Genomic DNA, 21,713 nt, shown 5'->3' with positions numbered 1-21,713 from the left:
TCATGCGTGCTAACCATGTCGTCGAGCTCACTGGGTAAAGATTTCTCGAGCTTAACATATTTAGTGTTCTCAACGTCAGGGCCAGGGGCCGAAACGGGCTTAGTATCATCATTACTCGCCATTGAGAAATGCAGTGAAACACGTTTCTAATAAAATGATTACGTAGGCGACATGCACTAAAAGGTACACTCTAAGAAATGCCGTATATGATACCCGAGATTCTGCTGTCGTGAAGCGTATTTCAGAATTGGAATATATAAATAAACGGGTCACCGGATAGAATGTCCTGGATGCGATGTCGAACGATGGCGGCGGTGGCGAACGTCGGCTTCTTTCGTAAGAGGTGTTGGCTGGAACTGATCTCACGCATAGGCACCATGCAGCAGTAGTGTGGTCCTAGGTTGTCCTAATGTCCTTACTGTTTCAAGCTCTTCAATTCACAGCGAGTTCTCTGACACGAATGTATTTGCGTGGCAATACACGTGGAAACGACAAGAAAAGACGTTCGTCCTAGTAGCGGTTAAAATGAGTCTGGCTCACGAGATCAAACGATCGAGTTAATACTACGGTAGTACGAAACAATGGTTGTAACATTTGGCTAATGAGGGAAACGAATTGCGGGCAACGTCATGAAGTATTTAGCCAATAGGAATACGGAATAGTCGCGGTACGAAAAAGGCAGAGATATCGGCGCTTCTTCGATATACGCCCCAGATCGAAACAGTGTTTCACATGTAACCAGCAAGTGTTTCCCATGAACACGATCAAATTTTATAAACGTCAAAATAAATTGTTTTTGCCTGTGGAGAGACGGATATTAGGGTTGGATGTGAGTTAGGCATATCAGGGTTGAGGGTAGGTGGATATTAGGGTTGTGTTAAGGTATTCCGGGGGAAGGGGGTTATTAGGGTTGGAGGTGGGTTTGGGTCCAAGTTGGTGTTAGGGTATCCTAAGATTAGGGTTGGGGATATTATGGTCGGGAGAGTGTGGAATATCGTGTCCCGCACTCCAAACCTATTCTTGGGTTACCCTAACCCTAACACAGCTCTAACCCAAACCCAGCTCTAACCCTGACTCTAAACCCATCCCCTAATATCCCCCTCCCCAACCCTAATATCCCCCTCTCCTCCAACCCTAATATCCCCGTTTCGTAACCCTAACCCTAATATCCCCCTCTCCTCCAACCCTAATATCCCCCTTTCCCAACCCTAATATCCATCATTCCTCGAACCCTAATATCCCCCCTCTCCAACTCTAATTTCCCCCTCTATTCAACCCTAAAATCCTCCCTCCCCAGTCCTAATATCCTCCTCTCCTCCAACCATAATATCCCCCTTCCACAACAAAGACAAAAAACAATTTATTTTGACGTTTATAAATTTTATTGTTGTCATGTGAAACATTTGTCGGTGTCATGGTGAGCACTGTTTCGATCTGGGGCGTATATCGAAGAAGCGCCGAGATATCTATGTAGAACTTTAGTTTTACGTAACACAGTTTGTGAGATTTACCCAATAGGAATACGGATCGCGAAATAGTCGCGGTACGAAAAAGGCAGAGATATCTTTCTAGAACTTTAGTTTTACGTAACACAGTTTGTGAAATTTAGCCAATAGGAATACGGATCGCGAAATAGTCGCGGTACGAAAAAGGCAGAGATATCTTTCTAAAACTTGCGCAATACACAAAAACGATTCTGGCTTTGACTAGTTACAAGATGTGCGATACAATGTATGTTGGCCACATATAACGGTCCTAATAATACTCTAAAGTCCAATTCACGTTGACAGAGTCAACTACAATACTAAACTATCATTTGGAACTACGCAAAACAAGTTTCCAAAAAAATGTCCAAATCTGAACAACCCTAATATACAGTGACGTGCGGTCCAATGAGGCAGGTGAGGCAGTGCCTCACCTGTCGTCAGGGCAAATAAGTGAAAATTATGAAAACCCTCCATGAGTCGATGATTATCGATATTTTACATCGATGTTCACAAATAACTAAATTTGAACATTTTTCCACACAACATCATCGATTTGCATAATTATTATTCAAAAATACAGCGCGAAAGAAGAGTTGAGGGCACAGGTGAGGCACGGGCGGGTCGTGCCTCCCCAGCAAACATTTGATGGTCCACATATAGCCCATGGATGTATCATTAAAAGTCCCAAACCTGTCCTCCTGACTGTTCACTTGGACTGGAGGTGTCGAGTCCCCTGACCGGTCAGTGACCATCCGGCATATCATCCCCGGGCCAGTGGAGGGAGAAAGTTAGGACAAACCATAACATCAAAGCGACCTAATCTGACACTGGCAAGACATACCTGGGCAGTGAGCCCCTGCCTCAGCTACCCCCTACCATCATCAGGATCGAGACGCATCAACCACCAACTTACACGATTGATTTTCAGTTTCCGAAACTTATATTAACACCAAGACAATAGAAAACAGCTTCCAAAACAATAGAAAACAGCAGGAAGCTAACTGTAACACCACGCGGTCATTGACAATATCATTAATCCATTAAAAACCAATCAATCAAAATGAAGAAAGTTGGTCAATGAGAATGAAAACGAGGCAAGAACCGCTGCACACAAATGAGAAACCCACAAAGTTAACAAAGAAATTGGCAAGTTTTGAAAAGGAGTTACAATACGTAAGTGATGCAATAAAAACAGCAGCTAATGCAAAAACAACAGCACCGAGTAAAACCGACAACTGTCAATCAAGGTAAAAATCAATCAATGAAGTTGAGAAAGTACATTGTCAGAAATACAAAGAAATAGCACAAAATGGGCAAGTGTGCTCGATTCAAAAAAGAGGCAGGTCCAAACAGCTGGAGCTCCATCAAGTTAACGAGAATAGAAACGAAAGATGCACTACTGCATACTGCTTGATGAGGTTAACATATCAATTCGTAAGCTCTGAGGCAATACGAAATAGTGATACAATAAAAACTGCAGTGAATTGAAAAGCACAGCAATGAGCCTAAACAACAATCGTCAATCAAGTCCAAACCAATCAATTAAATTAAATTACAGTTGAAAAAGTATATGTACAGTAGATGATAAATACATAATACCATGAAAATGGGCAAGTGGTGGTGAGGATTCATAATGACATGCACCGCTCACACTACCAGATGAGAGATAACTAAGTTTCACAGAAAAATTACAAAGTTTTGAAAATGACGAGGTGATATGAAATGATGACGATACAATGAAAATATAGTGCAAAGTCAATGTGTTGTTCTGGTCACTTGATCATTGCGACATTTTGTCTCTAAATTGGACACAGCGGTGGTAAGTAGCAAATCACTTCATCGATTTTGCCAACTCGCACTAGTAGTTACTTACTTTTATTTACTATTTACACTTCTACTACTGTAGTTTGTAAAGCAAAGCTAACATCCTTATTTCAACTTGCAGTAGTTTGACATGACTTCGAAATCGTCAATTTTGTAAATAAAATATTCATGATGTTACTATGATACTCATGAAGCAACGATGACGTAACAACAGAATACAATTAAATAGTATATTCATCTTGAAATGAACCCGAATATTTTCGGCTGACACTCGTCAGGGGTAATCGTCAGCAACTAGTAGAGAATTGGAAAGAACATTGTATATCAACAATCGTATCACAAAATATGACGTCACCAGCATGAAAGAGAGAGCGTTCAAAATAATAAAACTCATCGATTCAAGCGGACTTAAGAGCTTTATAAAAATAATTCCTAACCGGCTGCACACTTCAAGACAACATTCCTTTGGCTGGTGACATCTTCAACTTCATACATGTAGAGGAGTCGGATTGATGATGATGAACGCCTTTACCAAGTATCTTCGCCATCTCGAGTGCAAGGTTGAGGCATTCTCTTTCTGAAATATAAATCGAGAAGTCAATTCCTGCAAACATGAAATAATCCTTCAAAATGCTAGCATATTCGGAATACCTTGCTGCAAACATCACAGATTACTCAATACACACATTACAGATTACTTAACGAGACATGATGTGCTTAAGACAAAGACCATAAATATAACAGAATTTGTGACTTTGTTTAGAACTGTGGATTGAAATCACTCAATACGGAGTATTCAAGACATGAAAAGTGTTACAACTAGAAGACCATGAGTTGTAATTACCTACTTGCCAATCTTTCCAATGCAACGCGAGAACCCTAGGGACTGGGTGGCCAACCTTTTTGCTATTCACGGCCGCATTCTGATTACTCATGCAGCCCACGGCCGCATGCCAGGGAATAGCTGCCAATTATTTTACTCGAGTAGCATTAAAATAAAAACTACAATTATAGCTACACAATGTTGTCCAAATTTGATTCGCAAACAGAATTGGATTAGAATTACAATAAGGGCGCAGAAACATTTCAAAAGTTAAATTAGAATTAGATCTATAATTGGCCAACTTGAATCATCTAGTTGGGCAAGTCTGCCTCGAGAAAATATTCCATTATGTTAAGTAGCAGATGTGTATCCAATGGTGAGAATCGACTGTGCACAACGGCAGGTACAGCAAGCAGGCAAAGACACTCGATGCTTGGCGTGTGGCCTATTGCGGATTAGGCCTGTGGTGACGTCGTTCGCACATTAGGCTAATCAACGGCCCGATTTCACATTCAAATGAAACAGTATCAGTGGGAGATCTTGTGTCGCTGTGCAGTCGATTCTCGCGAATTGACAACATACAACACTTGAAATGGGAGGGGTTTCGTTTCTAACCCCCTAATTAGAAAAAAATTTGAGCAAAATACCGGTAATCTAGTTTTCATCTAATTTGGGAAATGTTGCTATAAGCTCTTATTATAATTCTAATCCAATTTCTTTTGAGAATTAAATTTGGAAACCATTGTGTAGCTTTAATTCTATTTCTAATGCTGATCAAGTGGAATAGTATTCCGCATTGGCGACATTGACAAAATAGATACACCCAGAATCAGAACCCTATGCAACATAGCACGTTTCCACACCAACCATGATTTCAGTCCACCCCCTGTAATATTTTCACACAATCATATGTCATTTACCTTAGATTTCCCTGCTTGTATTTTTGCAGGTGCATGACGCAACACAGATCTCAGTACCTCTTCATATCCCTTTTCCGGAACAGCCCGATGAATATTGCAGCAAGCTCCTAAATTGAAAATTGTGTTAAACAATTCAAAGGCGACTTGACATGTTCAACTTACAATGATTTGGTATGGACTCAGTTTTAAGCTCTTTTCTTTTCATTTCTGCCTTTCAAACAGTATTCGCTCCAAACATGATCAGTTGCAGCTCTTCGGTACAATTTTCCCTCAGAATGTGACCCCAACGGGAGTCGTTGGTTTTGCCTGGAAAATTATGACAAGTTAACACATCATGACGGTGTCATAAAACCCATATGGAAAGGCTTAACTGTATCAGAAGACCAAGCGTATATGTAGCGCAGCAAGCAATTGCAAAATAATCACCGAGGCAAACAGAGAGATGATGAACAGTGAACAATCACAAGATACCATATTCCAAGTGTATTACATGAGACAATTCTCTAATATATACTATGCATTTACCCAGGCGCGTAGCCCGGTGGAGGGGGTTCGGGGGTCAAAACCCCCTCCTTAAACGTGAAACTACGTCTTTTAGAAATGATCGTTCAGACGCTAATATTCAGTTGCGAATCAAAAAGTCATATTACCAGTGTTGCGCGAGAGGCGTGTTGCCAATTAGCGAGATTCGTCTGTGCACAATGTAATGCGACGCCCCACCACCCCGTAACTCGGCGCCTATGACTGTATAGCACATACATCATTCAATAGAACACCGGCATCTCAATTCGACCAAAACGACGACACGTGTTTTCTACATGTTCGGCAACTAGTATTTTTTTCGTGCGACTAGAATTAGAACTACTCAATTTTGAAAATCCGCAACTAGGACTAGAACTACAACTACTCAATTTTCAAAATCAGCAACTATAACTACTCAAGAAACCGTTAGTTGGTTGACCTACAACTAACTAAATGGGTAGTTTGTACAAGTCTGAATGATGGTGATATACTTTGCGAATAAACTACTTTTCAAACCAAAATTAACGACCACGAAAACGAAGTAAACTGACACGCATGTAAAACACGGGTAAATATATGAGTATGGTTACGCTATATAACCATTATCTTTTCTGTGCAATGTATTCAGACAGACAGACAATCAATATTGCATCTACCTTGGTCTGCCGATTTTCGTTTTTAGATGTTCATGGCGCAACACAGATCCGACTGCAATGTCGTAGCCTGTTTCCGGAACAGTCGTATGAATATTGCAACAAGCACCTAAACAGGAAGAGTGTATTAAACAATTTATAGAGACAACAAACTAGTTCAACCTACGATATACGATGTGTATCAACTCAGTGCACAGAGCTCTCTTCCCAGTTCAGCCCTTCAATGAGAATTCGAACCAAACTTTATCAGTTGAAACTCTATAGAGCATTCTTCTCACATAGTCATTCATAGTGGACTCCCTGAGGAGATTCATGGCTAATACCTGAAAAATAATTATAAGTTGACACATTTTCATGACCGTGCCATAAAAATCAATGTGACGAGTTTTAACTGCATCAGAATACCAAGGATATTTTTTATGAAAAGCAAGTTATGCGAAATCATTACTAGTACGAACAAGGAAACGATAAATAGCAAACGGTCGCAAGATACTTATTCTTCTTATTATTACACAAGACAAGTCTGAATTATATCCCATTCATTTACCATTCCTCTCTGTTGTGCGATCATAATCGGATATTTTAGACGAAGCTTTCCAGTTCTACAACATCCTCAAATGGTTGCGGAATGATATCTTTGATAAGCGTTACTTTCCTCCTGCTCTGTTTTTTTCATTGGATATTTGGGGCTCCAGGTTGGCAGACTGTAGTATCTGCATCAGTAACTCTTCGTTCCTCTTACAATCGATTTTTATGTCTTCGATTGCGATATACAGCGAGTGGTGATAGATCCGATATTCAACCGGGAACAGCAATCTTGGCCGAAATGCAGTCGCCATTATCCACTTTAGCTTTAGCTCGAGATCGTTTGTTGATATATTCTTTTTCAAATTTCTCTTGTAGACATAACTGTAATAGGGCTGCGTAGAATTGAATAACAGTACTTCAATAATACAATTCCGAATCCCGCAGCATTAATATCTGCAAAACCAGCGAGCACGATTTCGAGTATGTCTACTTCAATCAAATCCTGTCAAAATGCTACCATCAAATCCACTCCCAGTTATAAACCACAAAACAGTAGCTCTTACCTCATTTTGATCAAGCGATCAACTTTGATTACAATAAAAGAACGTACTATATAACAGTATGAACTCTAAGCAACAGACTCAACACAGAACATGCATCATTGCTATAGTATAAGGATTCAATAACCAAGCGCATTTTCGCAGTGGGCATAAGCCACTACTGACTATAGCACTAACCTTATCATTTACTAACTACGCTAACTACAACCATTGGTTATAAGTAATCATCGAGGTAAAAGCCGTGGCGAACAGCAGTCCAAAACGCTTCTCGCCGCCGACTGTAATTCAACGTTCGAACTTCCCAGACGAAAATTTGAATCACGTGACTGTGTGCACTGGGCCATTGCGCATGCAGGAGAAAAACGCTAATGATCTCATCCACGAAGGCCGTGACACGACGATTGTTCACAATGTTCAGATTGTTCAATGTTCAGTGATGTTCAGCGCAGGAACACCTTATACGGCGGTACAAAAATTGCGAAGTTTACTACATGGTCGAAATAAAAGTCCGTAAGAGAGAATATACCATCAACTCCTCAATACCAGCATATAATTCCGGTTAAGTCAAGCATATAATCCCGATCAAGTCATTACAAAATACATATACACTGTGCGCAAACGCCATTTTTTTCTGCCGACCCATTGAGCGCGTTCGAGCGAAAATCGCTTAAACGTATCTGACGACGGGACGCACGCGAAAAGTTCATCACATATCTTTTGGAATTGCGAATGTTCACCGCAGGCACAGAAATCGTAACGCTTAAAAGCTTGAAATGAATGCCCGACAGGGAATATATTGACCATTCAATGCCAGCATGCATAATCCGTTACGTCACGCGTCGCCAAAGAATCACGTCAAGTGACGATTTCCTTTCAAACAATATTCTTGAAATGTGTGAAATTTGTGCATATCAGCGTCAGAGTTGAGGGATTGACTTTTTAGCTGGAACAAAATGGAACTATCCTCACATTGTCCGAATATGATATCCGTTGGAATTTTGGTTCGGACTTTCAGTGGACTCTCCCGAATGTTGGCGTGAAAATGTACCATTTACTTTCGAACTGTACTCGTGATATATTTTAAAAGGATGAAATATGGGCACTTATCAGAATAGGAACTTGAGAGGTTGACTTTTTAGCTGACACAACATGGATATATCCGCACACTGTCAGATTGTGATATCCACTGGAATCTTGATTTGGAATTTCAGTGGACTCTCCTAAATGTTTGTCTGTAGGTATGTTCTTGGATATCCGAACCGGACATTTCCAAACCTGGATAGCCTAGTACTAGCCCTTGTCTGTCCAAGTGGACACTCAAACACGGCTCGGACCCGGCTCGGATAGCCCACGGAGATTAGGTGTTTGCTGGGTCATCTGCGACGATGCAATTCATCTTAAATAGCTCGGAATTCATAACAAATGGTATCAATCAAATGCTATCGTCACACTGATTCCGAAAATACAAATATTAACAGTGTCAGACCACCGGAACCCCCTAAAAATCGCCAAGGAAGGTGACATTCGGCTGTATTACAAACAATGCCATCGCAGGGAAACAATGGCCAGGTGAGGCACAAACGAATTTGCCTCATGCACTATTCGCTAACAATTGGACAATCGCAGCACATTGAAACGCGCTATCGATTTCGGAATACAACAGTCTTGTTGGAATTATAGTAGCGACGGCCAATGCGTAATGCGGAGCAAATGCATTCCCTTACTTATGTAGCTGTTATTTATTTTCCATTATATTATGGTATGTGATAGCTACTTGCATAGGCTGCATTGTCGTTGGTTTATGCCTCGAATAATTTATACCGGTACTTGAAGACATAGTAATTATTATCCGTCTAAACTTGCCCATTTAGCACAATAGCGACCAGTCCTACATGTATTGTATAAGGTGGAATTGCAACGGCTATCAGAGTGCAAAGAAAATGTTCTCTATACCCGCTGCTGTTGTTATTCTCATTTTGGATCTCTTTATCAGGTAGGCTACTTTACGTGCGTGTGTGTGTGTGTGGGGGGGGGGGGGGGTCCGTGCCTCACCAGCCATGAACCTCACCGCACGTCACTGTATATATAGTGTGTACAGGCATAGCAAGGAATGGACGTCCGTGTATTTACCTAGAGCACTTCGGAACCTTGATTACAAACCTGGATTTTCATCGCGCAACCTATCCTGTCCTAGCCTAACGCCTATCACTTGACTTAGTCCAGGGGTTCTTACGTTAATCTGCAAGACTTCGCCGAACTACAAGTTTTTATGGAGACATAAAATCCTAAATCTATACCACAATGCACTACTAACTAGGCACCTAATACATTACTAGATTAGCCTACTGGTGCACGAATTAACTGTGCACCAACATTGTCTTAAAAGAGAAAACCCCATTAGAATACAATTTCCACCAAACCGAAAACATCACAAGAATATTTATTGGAAAACAGTGTGACTTCAGCTGTTCTCTTTCAGATACCATATAGTTCAGAAATGCGTGGCTTCACCTTGGAAATTGTTGCCGTATTGTTCGGTCGAAACGAATCGGCGTGATACCAATAGCTTAATAGACACTTACGTGACCTTTGACACGAACCAATCAGGTTGCAGCAGGATGTAAACAAAGAACAAGGCCGGGCAAGCTTACTATGAGCTCTTATGGAAAAAGGTTGAAAAATGAAAGTTTTAAGCAAAATTACGTTGAATTGGGGATGACTGGCCGTAATGAATAGTAATAGCGTAGAGCTAGTATGTAGTTGCAGCTTTTAGTCTAGGATGAACGTGAATGGTGGCAAGTACGCATCAGCGGGCTGTGTCCAAATGCATGGATTTTTGACAACTTTTCGGATTAAGCGACGATTGTTGTATACCAGGGGCGGGCAAGTTCTCCAGTCGGCGGGCCGGATATGGGAAAATTAAGTACTTGGCGGGCCGGATTGCTGAATCGATAGATTGTTCGCCCATTTATTCAATGCTACATGGAATAAATCGTATAGAATGTATTTTAACGACAGCAATGTCATTTCGAAGCGATTTCTCGCCGATAATGACGATTACAATGTGGAGTTGAGAACCGCATTGTCATACAACAGTAGTTCTCAAAGTTTTTAAACACGCCCCCTTTTTGCTGGTGAAAAAATTCCGCGCCCTCCCTCCTTATTTATCATGATATCACAAAATATTAAAGAGATAAATCAGAATGCTAGCCATCCCAACGGATAGTTTGATGGCATTAAAGGTTATGGCTGTTGATGAGAGAGTTCTCAGATATGAAATTCGCACAATAAGCTGGAAGTAAATCGCGCCGAGCGCGAAAAATTTTCAGTTAACTGTGACTTCGCGCCACCTTCAGATACTTTCCCTTCCCCCAGCTTGAGAACCGCTGTCATACATGCACCGCCATGTCTGCTTCTCTCTGATAAATCAACACAAGGTGCAATCCTAAATTATGATTTTAGGACGTGCGATAAGCCCGGTACCCGAAATTTTGTCGGTGGCGAGATAACGCAGTTGTATAATCCACAGCTACAAAACCAAAGTGTCGTGGGTTCGAATTCGACTCCAGAATTCCTATCTAAGTGTTGGAGCTTTATCTAGGCTCCTCCCCGCCATCTCATCGGCATAATTATTAAGCTGTATCTCACAAAAGCCTGGACGTGTGCCGTGCTACCAGCAGTTGGCGGTTACGGAATGAAAAATAAGAAATATCGGCCAGGTGTAAATGACCATTGTGGACGACTAACACCATGATTACCACAAACAAGATTAGGGATGAGTACATAGGTAATGCTGATAATGCAAGTGTTTTCGCTTCGACGAACTTACCCGTAAGCTCCACTCTCGCACGCTGCGCAGTGCGCACACCAGGATATCATAACACACAGTCACTAAAATTTGACGTAGTAAACAAGTAGCGGGGAATCTCGGTAGACTGATGAGGCGCGGGCCGCATTATTATGTAAGACTGGAATCTGTCCGCGGGCCGGACAAAATGCCGTCGCGGGCCGTATGTTGTATACTATACTATAGAATTGTGGTAATGCATATTTTGACGATTTCATAGGCTCCAGGTCTCGAGCGAAATTTTCAAGCGTATCTCATGTTCAGAAATATATGCTATAAAATACAGCTGCTGCCACACATCACAATTTTGGTGTATTGATTATGAAACTTGAAAGCTATGGAGATTCTATCGAATTTCTGGATTTGAGTGGAACAGCATTTTTTTCTAACACCGCGGAGAAAGCTACGAAGTAGTATTTCATGGAGCGCTACGTACACGACTTAGGGACAAAGAGATTGAGGAGAAAATCCACTCTTTGTGGAAGCAATATTCTAGTGAACAGCCAATGTTATCGCAACTTGCGGAAAAGTGAGATATCACACTCAATGGAAATACACATTCTCAGAAAATCCATTATTGATTCGTCTTGCACTTGTAAGACAGGGTAAGTATGGAAAAAAACATTTTGTCAGAGACTCCTGCAATAGATATTGTAACCATGATTTATTTTCACATTAGGTTCTGATATATGCTCTCATGCATATGCATTGATTAAGACAATCCAGCATCTGAAGCTACAAGGACTACATTGTGATTTGCATCAGCATCAGTGAGCTCGATCGCGATTGACAAGCAATCTCTCGACCATACTCGCAACCGATCAACTCTTGCCTCAAGGTAGATTTTGGTGTATCTGGTGTCTTCAGTTTTATAACATTCCACCAAACGCAAATAATCCTAGAACATTTTCATCTGGATAATTGTTCATTCAACAAATTGGGCATCTAAATGAGCTTCAATGCACACCACTGGAATATAGTATGAATAGACATGCACTGTTGGTACACATTAACCATGGCACCGCGCAATTACGATCCGTAGCATGCTATTAGGCATTACGATATTCACAATGGAACTGAATTTTCACAATTGCTGAATATGTTGCATCCATTTTTAATTTTCAATCTTGAATTAGAGTAAGCAATTAGTCCATATTTGGTTAGTTGATACACAATGCTGCATAGTATGACACCAGACAAAATTTTATACTCCTTGATTCTTCCGATCAGTTGTTCAATATGAATACGTTGTCTCGCCATCTTTCTTGTTGTGGAACAGTCTGGCTCAGGCATTTGACGGTGTGCCAAATCATGTGCAGGAATATGTAAATCTATATTCAATTTCTTGATTTCAGACTCAATGGTGAATCCCTTTTCTGCCATGATAGCATTTCCTGGTTCACCTTAGCTGAACTCCATCATTTTTTCACCTTAGCTGAACTCCATCATTTTCTCGCATTTCTTGTCGGATCCACATATTTCACTAATATTTCGATCTGAAATGGTCCCTTCCCTGTGAACAGTTCCTGCACAAAAGTAAGTGCACCACAATCCATCAATCCTTTCAAAGTTGTATGTGATTTATTGACAGTCAATAATCATTCTAGTTTTGAGAAATCATGAATGAATGCAAATGGTGCATTTTTAAGAATCACATATCTACATGGCCAAATCGAAATTTAATGAAGCAGTTACATACAGTTGACCCAATGGTTTAATACTATGCTTACAGCAATACTATAAATTTGACGTCAGTAGGATAAGTAGGGCAATTCAGAAAGAATTTATTGTAGTCTAGCATAAAATTTCAGCTCCGCATCTTTTGACGTTATGATGCTCCTCTGAGAACTGAACTTCACTAGCAATAATTGTCCGTCAATTTGAAATTTTCCTGGACGAGTTTCCCATGTTTATTTTACAGAGCAACACTGCTGTGCAGGCACCTATCAAGGCGTACTCGTCCAACTTATGCAACGTATCACCGCTATTATATATTGCTCTCAACAATTTCAATCCACTACACACCATCAAGCAGCAAAACTGGAGTGGAATAAGACAAGACACACACCAAGTCGATTGTGGCATCAAGTGTGACTGCATTTCAGATTGGACTCATTTTGAAACACAGAATTGTTTCATCTAAATTATGTCACGATTCAATATTTTTGGTACAATGATAGATATGTCATTTTATTAATAAAATGAGAATTCAGATGACTACAAGGAAGTCCACATGCCTTTATCGAGATTTTATATTCTTCCATCCATGTTATTGGCTCTGGGAAAGGTACAAGCGCACACCAGGAACGGTCTGGGTAGCCACCTCCAAGTTACACAGGCTATTAGCACAGTGTTTATCCGGCATTTGTCCTGATTGATTCAATATACATGAGCTAAAACAAAAATTGACGATTTCAGCTGGGCACAGATCATATTGCCTAACATATATCATATTAATATGATCATTGAATATGCAGACAAGTGTCCAGTGTAACAGTAATTTGCTAGATAATGATGCAGACTGTAGACTGTACTATATACGATTCCATAAATAGAACGCATATAACGCCAAGCCCACATAATGAATACCCCACATATCCTGACTCAAGAATAATCTAATACGTGCAATTCGGTACGACAATCCATAGTATACGACTAAGGACTAAGGATAATACAGCAATAGTTGCTTCATCCGAAAAGTTGTCAGAAATCCATTCATTTCGACATACCATGCTGATGAGTGCTTGCCACCATTCATGTTTATTGTGCGTTAGAACACTGCAAATACATACTAGCTCTACGTTATTACCATTCACCAAAGCCAGCTATTGCCAATTCAATGTAATTTTGCTAAAAACCTTCATATTCCAACCCTTTTCCATAAGCGCTCATAGTAAGCTTGCCCGGCCTTGTTCTTTGTTTACATCCTGCAGCAACCTGATTGGTTCGTGTCAAAGGTCACGTAAGTGTCTATTACAAATGAGCTTACAAGTACTGGAGGTAGAACTCACAATTCCGAAGGAGGGGGTTTCAATTTCTGACCCCAATCACCCCCTGCGTACGCCACTGCGCACGACAAAACACCATAGAGCAGTCACAATTCGACTACTACTGATTGAGTCTAACTGCCTGCAACCAACAGTCTAGGTCATATCATCACAAACCACAAGTATGAGTGGAGTATGTGTCTTGACCCTCCAGGAAACCCCTGAGATTGAGTCATTGAGCCCCTTGTGCTCCAGGGAGAACCGGTTAGAACCACTGGGTCAGTCATTCGGTAGCTTAGCCCTAGAATTTCAGACGGACAGTGGAACGATTCCGCTTGAACAGATCCAATCGAGATCTAGCAATAAAGATAATGGATGTTCAATTCATGAACCATTTAATGATAACTTCGGATGGATAAAGAATACAATTCCGGAGCTGAATAAATTGCATAAGACATACGCTTTGCGCAATGTGTTGAGTAATCATTTGTTCGTCAGCAAATATCGACTACAGTCATTTTTGTACAGATGGGTTCAACATTCTGCCAGTGAACAATACCACTTGTGTAGGTTTGTGATACAGAAAGAATAGGAAAGGCTTGTTGCATATGAATTCAGCAGGAGGAGGGGGCATACAATAATCGATCATATGCATCCCTGTCGCCGCTGCCGCTTCTGTTCCTTCCTCATCGACTGCTATGAAGGCCTTGTGAGAAATACCAGTGACGAACAGATTCTCTGAGTCTGAAAAAGGATTTGTTGGTTGGAGGTTGGGATCAGACATGGGGTAATCGCGATTAGTAATCGTAATCGATTACGACGATTACACCATTTTCAAGTAATCGTAATCGCAATCGATTACATTTGAAAAAATTCCGAAGTAATCGTGATCGTAATCGACTACTTCCCATATCTAACCGATTTCTCTGTGAAAGAACGATTACTTTTTATTCGTACAAGGACTATGACATAAACTGAACAACGAACAGTCATGAAAAATGATACCAGTTTCGTGATAGCACAAACGTCTGATTTTCAAACGCCACTGCTCATCATTACGTCAGAAGTAGCCTATTGGCTTTGCTCGTCATTGCGTAAGCAGTATCCACAGTACATAGATATTCGATGTACGACTGTACGTGTACGTACATCAGTGTGATTGTAAGAACACCCACCGTGACGTATATCAGGTTATCAACATGTTCCACACACCACTACCTCGCAGCAGGATAATTAATCACCACTCTGCCGAGTTTAAAATAGTAACTTGCGTGCGTGATGTTTGGTTATGCATAGTTAAACGCAGTTTGACCGTTGCTGCTTGGCGAGCAGTAGGCCTATGTAGTACGTACGTACACCGGACAAAGATTTGAAATTTTGTACTCGTCAAATAAAACATAACGATTTTTACAACGAAGCATTAAAAATCAACAGCTGCTGATATATATCATAACCGAGCCATTTTTTTCGTTTCTCGTAACGGCAGCTTGCAGTACATTATCTGCAACAAGTTGAAGACAGAATTTTATGTTCTCTGCATCTTATTCTCATATGACTCTACTTGAAACGGGCGCCAATCGTTATTTCACAATTCTTACTCAACATTGGGCCCCGCCGCCATAGCCATGGGCTTATTTACTATGTTAGCGTGGGTCGTAGCTAGAATCAGTACCAAAACAGCAGTTCGTCCCCCAGTCCAAACGTTGGTCTTTGGCCCCCATAGGGTGGTATTTTAAAGTTGAAGACTGAATTTCGTCAATAATATTGGTAATTGCATTACATTACTATTAATTTTTAATCATATCTCAGCACCCGATGGTGAGATTTACCTGTGGAGCTGGGGGCACTTAATTCATAATTATAATGTATGGTATCTTGTTATAATTACTTTAATTCATGTTGTTAATTCGTGACCTCCGGTCTGTTACATAATCAAAAGATATTGTTGTAAGCCGAACGTAGCAGACTGAAAGAAAAACTTTGGTGAGACGCACACACAAATTGTCATGTCTTTATTGCTCTGTGCGTGCCCGGGTGGCATCTGCATAGTGGGCTCAGATTGGAAGGATCGGACTATTAGTCACGCCCACCCAGTGCGGCCATTGACAATGGACACATACCCTAAGTTTCAGCCTATAGTTCTTTCTTAACTAGCACGCACTTCGTTAAGTCGCGTGTTGGTCGAAACTGCAAATGTCTTTTGGTGAGTCGTGGCACGATATTGACTGGAACATAAATGCCTAAAATTAATATAAATTAGGGTTGCATTTAAAACAAAAAGCAACTTAAAGCGAACATGTATGAAACAAGGCCCTTGTTTAAAACATGCTTTTAAGCCATTACGTCACGACTATTCATTTGGGACGTCATAGTGGATTGACATTGACAATTGAAAATATATAGGGTAAATATAGTTCCTTTGACGAAATATCTGTAGTATAACTGTTGAACAGACTGTTTTGAGGGTTCCAACCGTCCCATATCGATGTACGTCGGCTAAATCGGGTGGTAATTGTCCGTAGGCTCATACAAAGTGTTTTTTGGAAAGTATTTACACAATTATGGCATAATTTTACAACTTAAAAAACACAATTTAGGTTTTTTGAATGCCTTTGTTAAAAACACTCTGTTTGAAACATGTTTCAAACAACTATTTGTTTTAAATGCTACCCTACTATAAATTTTGTATGCTTTCTTTCTTGAAGGGGAGGCGTATGCATTTCAAAATCAAGCTATCAAGAGAGAATTTTCAACATAATTAAATCTCTCAAAAATACTCTATAAGTTTTGTTGGTTTACGAAATACTTTTGAGTACCGTTCGTGCTCGTTCCCCACCCTATTGGGAAATTTGGGGTGCGGCAGTCAAGGATCTGGCAAGAATGTAAATCGTTGGATGCGATAAATCGTCCTTTATAAAAATTGGCAATTGGTACATTATGACGTAACAAGAAAATGACACATCTTTTTTAAAGGAAGTCTGTTATCTCATCAGATCAGGCCTTTTCAGCGCAATCCATATATTGTCTTCCAATATAATTTCTAAGATGCAAAATAAATGTAATCGTGAGTAATCGTGATTACTTTTCCAATGTAATCGTAATCGTAATCGACTATTTCCTGATTTTGCTGTAATCGTAATCGTAATCGCGTCATTCAGAAGTAATCGTAATCGCAATCGATTACATTCACAAAGTAATCACCCCATGTCTGGTTGGGATGGTAACAAAAGAGAGAGACTTCATTTTTATCCAGCGTAGGAAAATTCGAAATTGTGTCTTATGCGACCACAATGGTCACAATACATAGCTCGATGCAATATTTCATATTGAAATCAGGGATATATAGAAGAAGGAGTTCTATACATCGCTGTTGAAATCCAGAAGTTAAGAATTAATATTTCATGCAGGGACAGCTACACTAAATCTGTAAAATCCTGATTTTGTCTGAGAAACGCTAATTTAGCTGAAATATTTCTAATCATCATGTACGAGCGCTAAACCTCAATATTCCCTCAGGTATATTGCAGCACGTTGCTGCAGTAATAGGCCTACGGGCCGCGTAAATCATATGGCGGAATCGTTGTTCGAGGTTTATGGACTTGAGAAAGTTGAGTGAATTTTTCAATAAGTCAGTTCTGTACCGTCCGTATGTATTATAAAAATACACATTTGGTGTGTAGCGAATAACGATATCATGTTTCTAGGCGTAAATTTGCGGTTCTATACCAATAACGATAAAACCATAACCGAGAATGGACGATTACCGAGAATGGTCATCACCGAGTCTGGGCACCACCGACTTTCTGTGACGTACATGGTCGGGAATATATACCCGAAAATCAACACTGAATGTAGAAACGCCGTGATGCAAATACACCCGACCTGTACCGCAATACATGCCTGCATTGCATACATTGCGTTCTCGGTAATGTCCATTCTCGGTAATATCCATCCTCGGTGGTGTCCACTTAATTCTCGCTGGTGGTTTTCTCGGTATTGACCGGACAACAAATTTACATAGCCTATACATATTCTGTGTGCTGGATCTCACCTTACTATAAGAAAACGAAGTGACTAGGATCGAGTCTGGGTAAGTGAACTTTTCGCCTATCTCACAATATTTTTAAAGTTGCGCTCCTGACTAAGATTAACAGAAATACAAAGCATACCAGAGATGCTGCGAAAGTTCGCTTCAGAAGACAGCATAGCACCAGCTCCCATTTTGTCGAATGCTTCGCACAGATCCTTCTGGAATTCCAACTTGAATTTTGGCACACCCACGTTCACTTCCCTCCGGGACAACGACTTGTAAAGCGCTGCAAACTTTGGAGCATCCAATGACTTTTCGATCTCTGCCAGATCTCCCGTCGGAAGAATTATCACCATTGAAATCGGCGAGTTCTGATAAGACAATTCTAACATCATCATGTTTTGCCCGGCACCAACAGCGAAAGGGTATTTCGCCTTTTTCCGCATCATATCAACCTTGACAATCTCATCTTCACCGACATGAAAATCCTGTCGAACGGTTCGTGCCTTATCGAATTGAGATTCCCATTTTCCTTTGAAGTAAACAGCGTTGGCCAACACGAGGCACGTATCACTGCTGATGGAATTCGGAGGCATCACATCCTGTATTTTTCCCTGTGTCTTCTTAGCCACCCATTTGTTGACTTTTTGCCGTGATTTTTCCGGCTTGCTTTTGAAATTTCCCAATACACATTCAGATTGATAATATTTGGCGAGCTCATTTTTGAATGTATCATTAACGGGTAATGATTGCTCCAAAAATAATCTGCTGGCGATCTTAAGACTCTTAACAACTGCTTCTCCTTCTAAGGCACCTTGTATTGACGCAGCTTTTTGATGGAACTCTGCGCTGTTATTTACGGAAAGTAATCTTTCCAGCTCAAGCTTGGTGTCGCCGTCAGCTCCGAGAAGAAGCATTGAGATGGCAGAGGACAAGCTGTAGGGCGAGCACAAGATGTTGCTGCCAGGCTCGTCGCTCACAAGTTGCTTGAAGAGATTAAATGCAAATATGTTAATTGACATATCGTATCGTCGCTGCCTCGCTGGTGTCACTTATCGTGCTGGAATCAAACAAAGCATTCTTTACTTGTTGTGCTGTTCAACTAGCTAGCAGGATAGTGGCGTGGTAGCGTAGTGATATGATCCACAGTTACTACACCAATACGGCGCGGTCTCGAGTCCGACCGAGGTCTACTCCAGAATTCTATCCCAAGTGTTGGAGGTTCTCAAGCTGCCTGTATATACTATATCATGAGCAAACTATTCGGGTATGGCCTACTTTCAGGGTTGCCATACCGTCCTTATTTATAAGATTTGTCCTTATTTCGAAGGCCAGGTCTTAAAAATCTCAACTGTCCCTATTTCTAAGAAATGTCCTTAGTTTTGAATTGCGTCCTTATTTTGAACAACTATAGAACTCCGATCGTTTTCCTCTGGTATCTGTGTTTCATAATATTTTAAAATTATGCTTTTGCGTCGAGATTTTATGACATCATAAATGAAAGGAACTCCCGTGGCGTACACACCACAGGATTTGACTTCCAAGTGGTGAGATAGTAGGGATGGTGTGAACCTCTAAAAGGTTCAGGTTCGTGTGAACGCGAACCTTTTTGAAAGGTTCTGTGTGAACGCGAACGTGAACCTCATGACGTCACGTGACGTCATATTGATAATTTCAACCCTATATTTCGATGAAGTGATAGCCTATATTAATGTACTTGTACACGATACCTAGCGACGAATCGGGTCACATAAATTCCACCATGCTGAAGTACATATTGACGTTTTAAACGTCGCTAAATGTATCAACTGAGACAATTAAATGATCCCATAAAATCAATATCTTCCGATGCTTTGCCAACAATTTCGACGAGGACTTGCCAGGGAATATATGCTTACGCCTTAACTGTCTAGTCCAGACCGGACAGTGTATTCGGCGTCTGAGTATTGCTACATGGATATTGAGCAGAGTGCAAAACGGGTTACTATACTTGCTACCGATATTACCCCATTAACAAGTTATACAGGTGTAGCCAACACAGCAATCGCACGGATTTGGCTTTTATGATAAGGAAACATATGAAGTCAAGATTGACCCCGTACGCCTGCTAGATTTTTACATCAGAAAACGATATCAATCTCATTGATTGGTTGAATAAGCATCATTCGCTGACTACATGTAGTGTATTTCGCTCTTGGTGTTGTGTGATTGCGGGTCAAGCTCACAGCAGAGAGTCACTAATAAATATTCACAAACGGAGAGCTGGATATTTCGAGCAAACTTTTGAGATTGTCAAGGTGCATGCTCGTTTAGTGTTGATTGTTTATGCTGCCAGCACCATGCATATAAAGTGGCCCGCAGTTGAAATGCAATAAATTTGAACCAAAGATGTTATAATGACGTGAAAATTGTAATATATGAAAAAGGTTCACAGTGCAGAACCTACCAAGGTTCTGTTGTGAACGCGAACCTCAAAATTTCCGAGGTTCACACACAGAACGCGAACGTGAACCTCACGTTCACACCATCCCTATGAGATAGGTATAGGGCAGTGAGTGATCGTATAGATCAGTGGTTCCCAACGTGGGCGAATTTGCGACCTAGGGGGCGAAAATAAAGATGGGGGCGATTGGGGGCGAATATGACGAAGGGGCGATAGGGGGCGATGGCGCGTTAAAACGGCTACATTCGAGTCAAGTCGGAGAAATGACCCTTTTTTAGTCTACTCACGAAAATTGAGCTGTAAAAGTGTAATCTCGATGTCGAGTCGAGAAGTTGACCGTTTTTTTAGTCAACTCACCGGTGATTACAGTTTGTATGCCCATTTTTCGGTTCCCAATATTTGGGGGCGATGATCGGTGTGGAGTTTGAAAAGGGGGCGATGAGTTGAAGAAGGTTGGGAATCACTGGTATAGATTGCACGAAACGTGTCACCTTTTTTGTCACCCGTCCTTTTATGTTATCTTCTTTTACTTTTCATTCAGTGTACATTCCTCCTATTTTAAAACGCCTGGACAGTTGGGTGTCTGATTTTAGAGACTGCTCAAAGTCGTTTCGACACCTTCCTATCTGTCATTGTATCGCAGTCTTGTGGTGTATTGAAATGATGAAATATTCAGCAATAAATTGAATTGAATTGAAATCCCAGCTACTATTAATGGTAAACCTAGACCTGAGCTGTCGTGAGATACATGAAGCACTTTCTGATAACAAGGAGTTGCTGGAACAGATTATTATTTCTGGTGCAAAGTATGGAATGTGATATGCCACGGCTCATGTAAATACAAAGTATACAAAAACTCATTTTGAATTCTAATCTAATTTTTCGACTGTCCTTATTTTTGGATCCATGTCGATGGCAACCCTGCCTACTTTCTTATCCACGCATTTTTCTCTATTATTACGCCACCTGTAATTGTATCTCGACTTACGTATCATTCCATACCCGGGGACATATGACATGCTATAACAGACGGCGAATATCACTGGTCTACATTCTTACCCTGTAAAGTACTGGCTACGCTGTATTTGT

At 40.7% G+C, this 21,713-nt stretch overlaps 2 protein-coding genes across 2 annotated transcripts in view; both read right to left on the bottom strand.

Moving 5' to 3' along the window:
• LOC145458300 (adenine phosphoribosyltransferase-like) overlaps positions 1–21,713 on the bottom strand; it is a 171,167-nt gene that overhangs the window by 39,141 nt on the left and 110,313 nt on the right. The gene's annotated exons all lie outside the window — the stretch shown is intronic.
• On the bottom strand, positions 12,727–19,414 carry LOC145458914 (serpin B6-like). Its single transcript, XM_080337424.1, has 2 exons — positions 18,321–19,414; positions 12,727–14,895 (listed from the first exon to the last, which is right to left on the bottom strand). The coding sequence occupies exons 1-2, from the start codon at positions 19,201–19,203 to the stop codon at positions 14,666–14,668; spliced, it is 1,113 nt and encodes a 370-aa protein (XP_080193550.1). The 5' UTR covers positions 19,204–19,414; the 3' UTR covers positions 12,727–14,665.

The sequence above is a fragment of the Botryllus schlosseri genome, chromosome 16, assembly GCF_051294905.1.
Source record: "Botryllus schlosseri isolate E-star chromosome 16, Bs_hap1, whole genome shotgun sequence".
In the NCBI taxonomy this organism is placed as follows: domain Eukaryota; kingdom Metazoa; phylum Chordata; class Ascidiacea; order Stolidobranchia; family Styelidae; genus Botryllus; species Botryllus schlosseri.
The sequence above is the reverse complement of the archived record's forward strand: the minus strand, read 5'-3'. Positions and strand labels throughout refer to the sequence as shown.

Bases quoted from the DNA above. Each gene is read 5' to 3' on its own strand.
- LOC145458914 (XM_080337424.1), bottom strand. From the start codon at position 19,203: ATGTCAATTAACATATTTGCATTTAATCTCTTCAAGCAACTTGTGAGC. The intron at 14,896-18,320 runs GTATGCTTTGTA...ATCCTTTTTCAG, and splicing joins GAACTTTCGCAGCATCTCTG to ACTCAGAGAATCTGTTCGTC.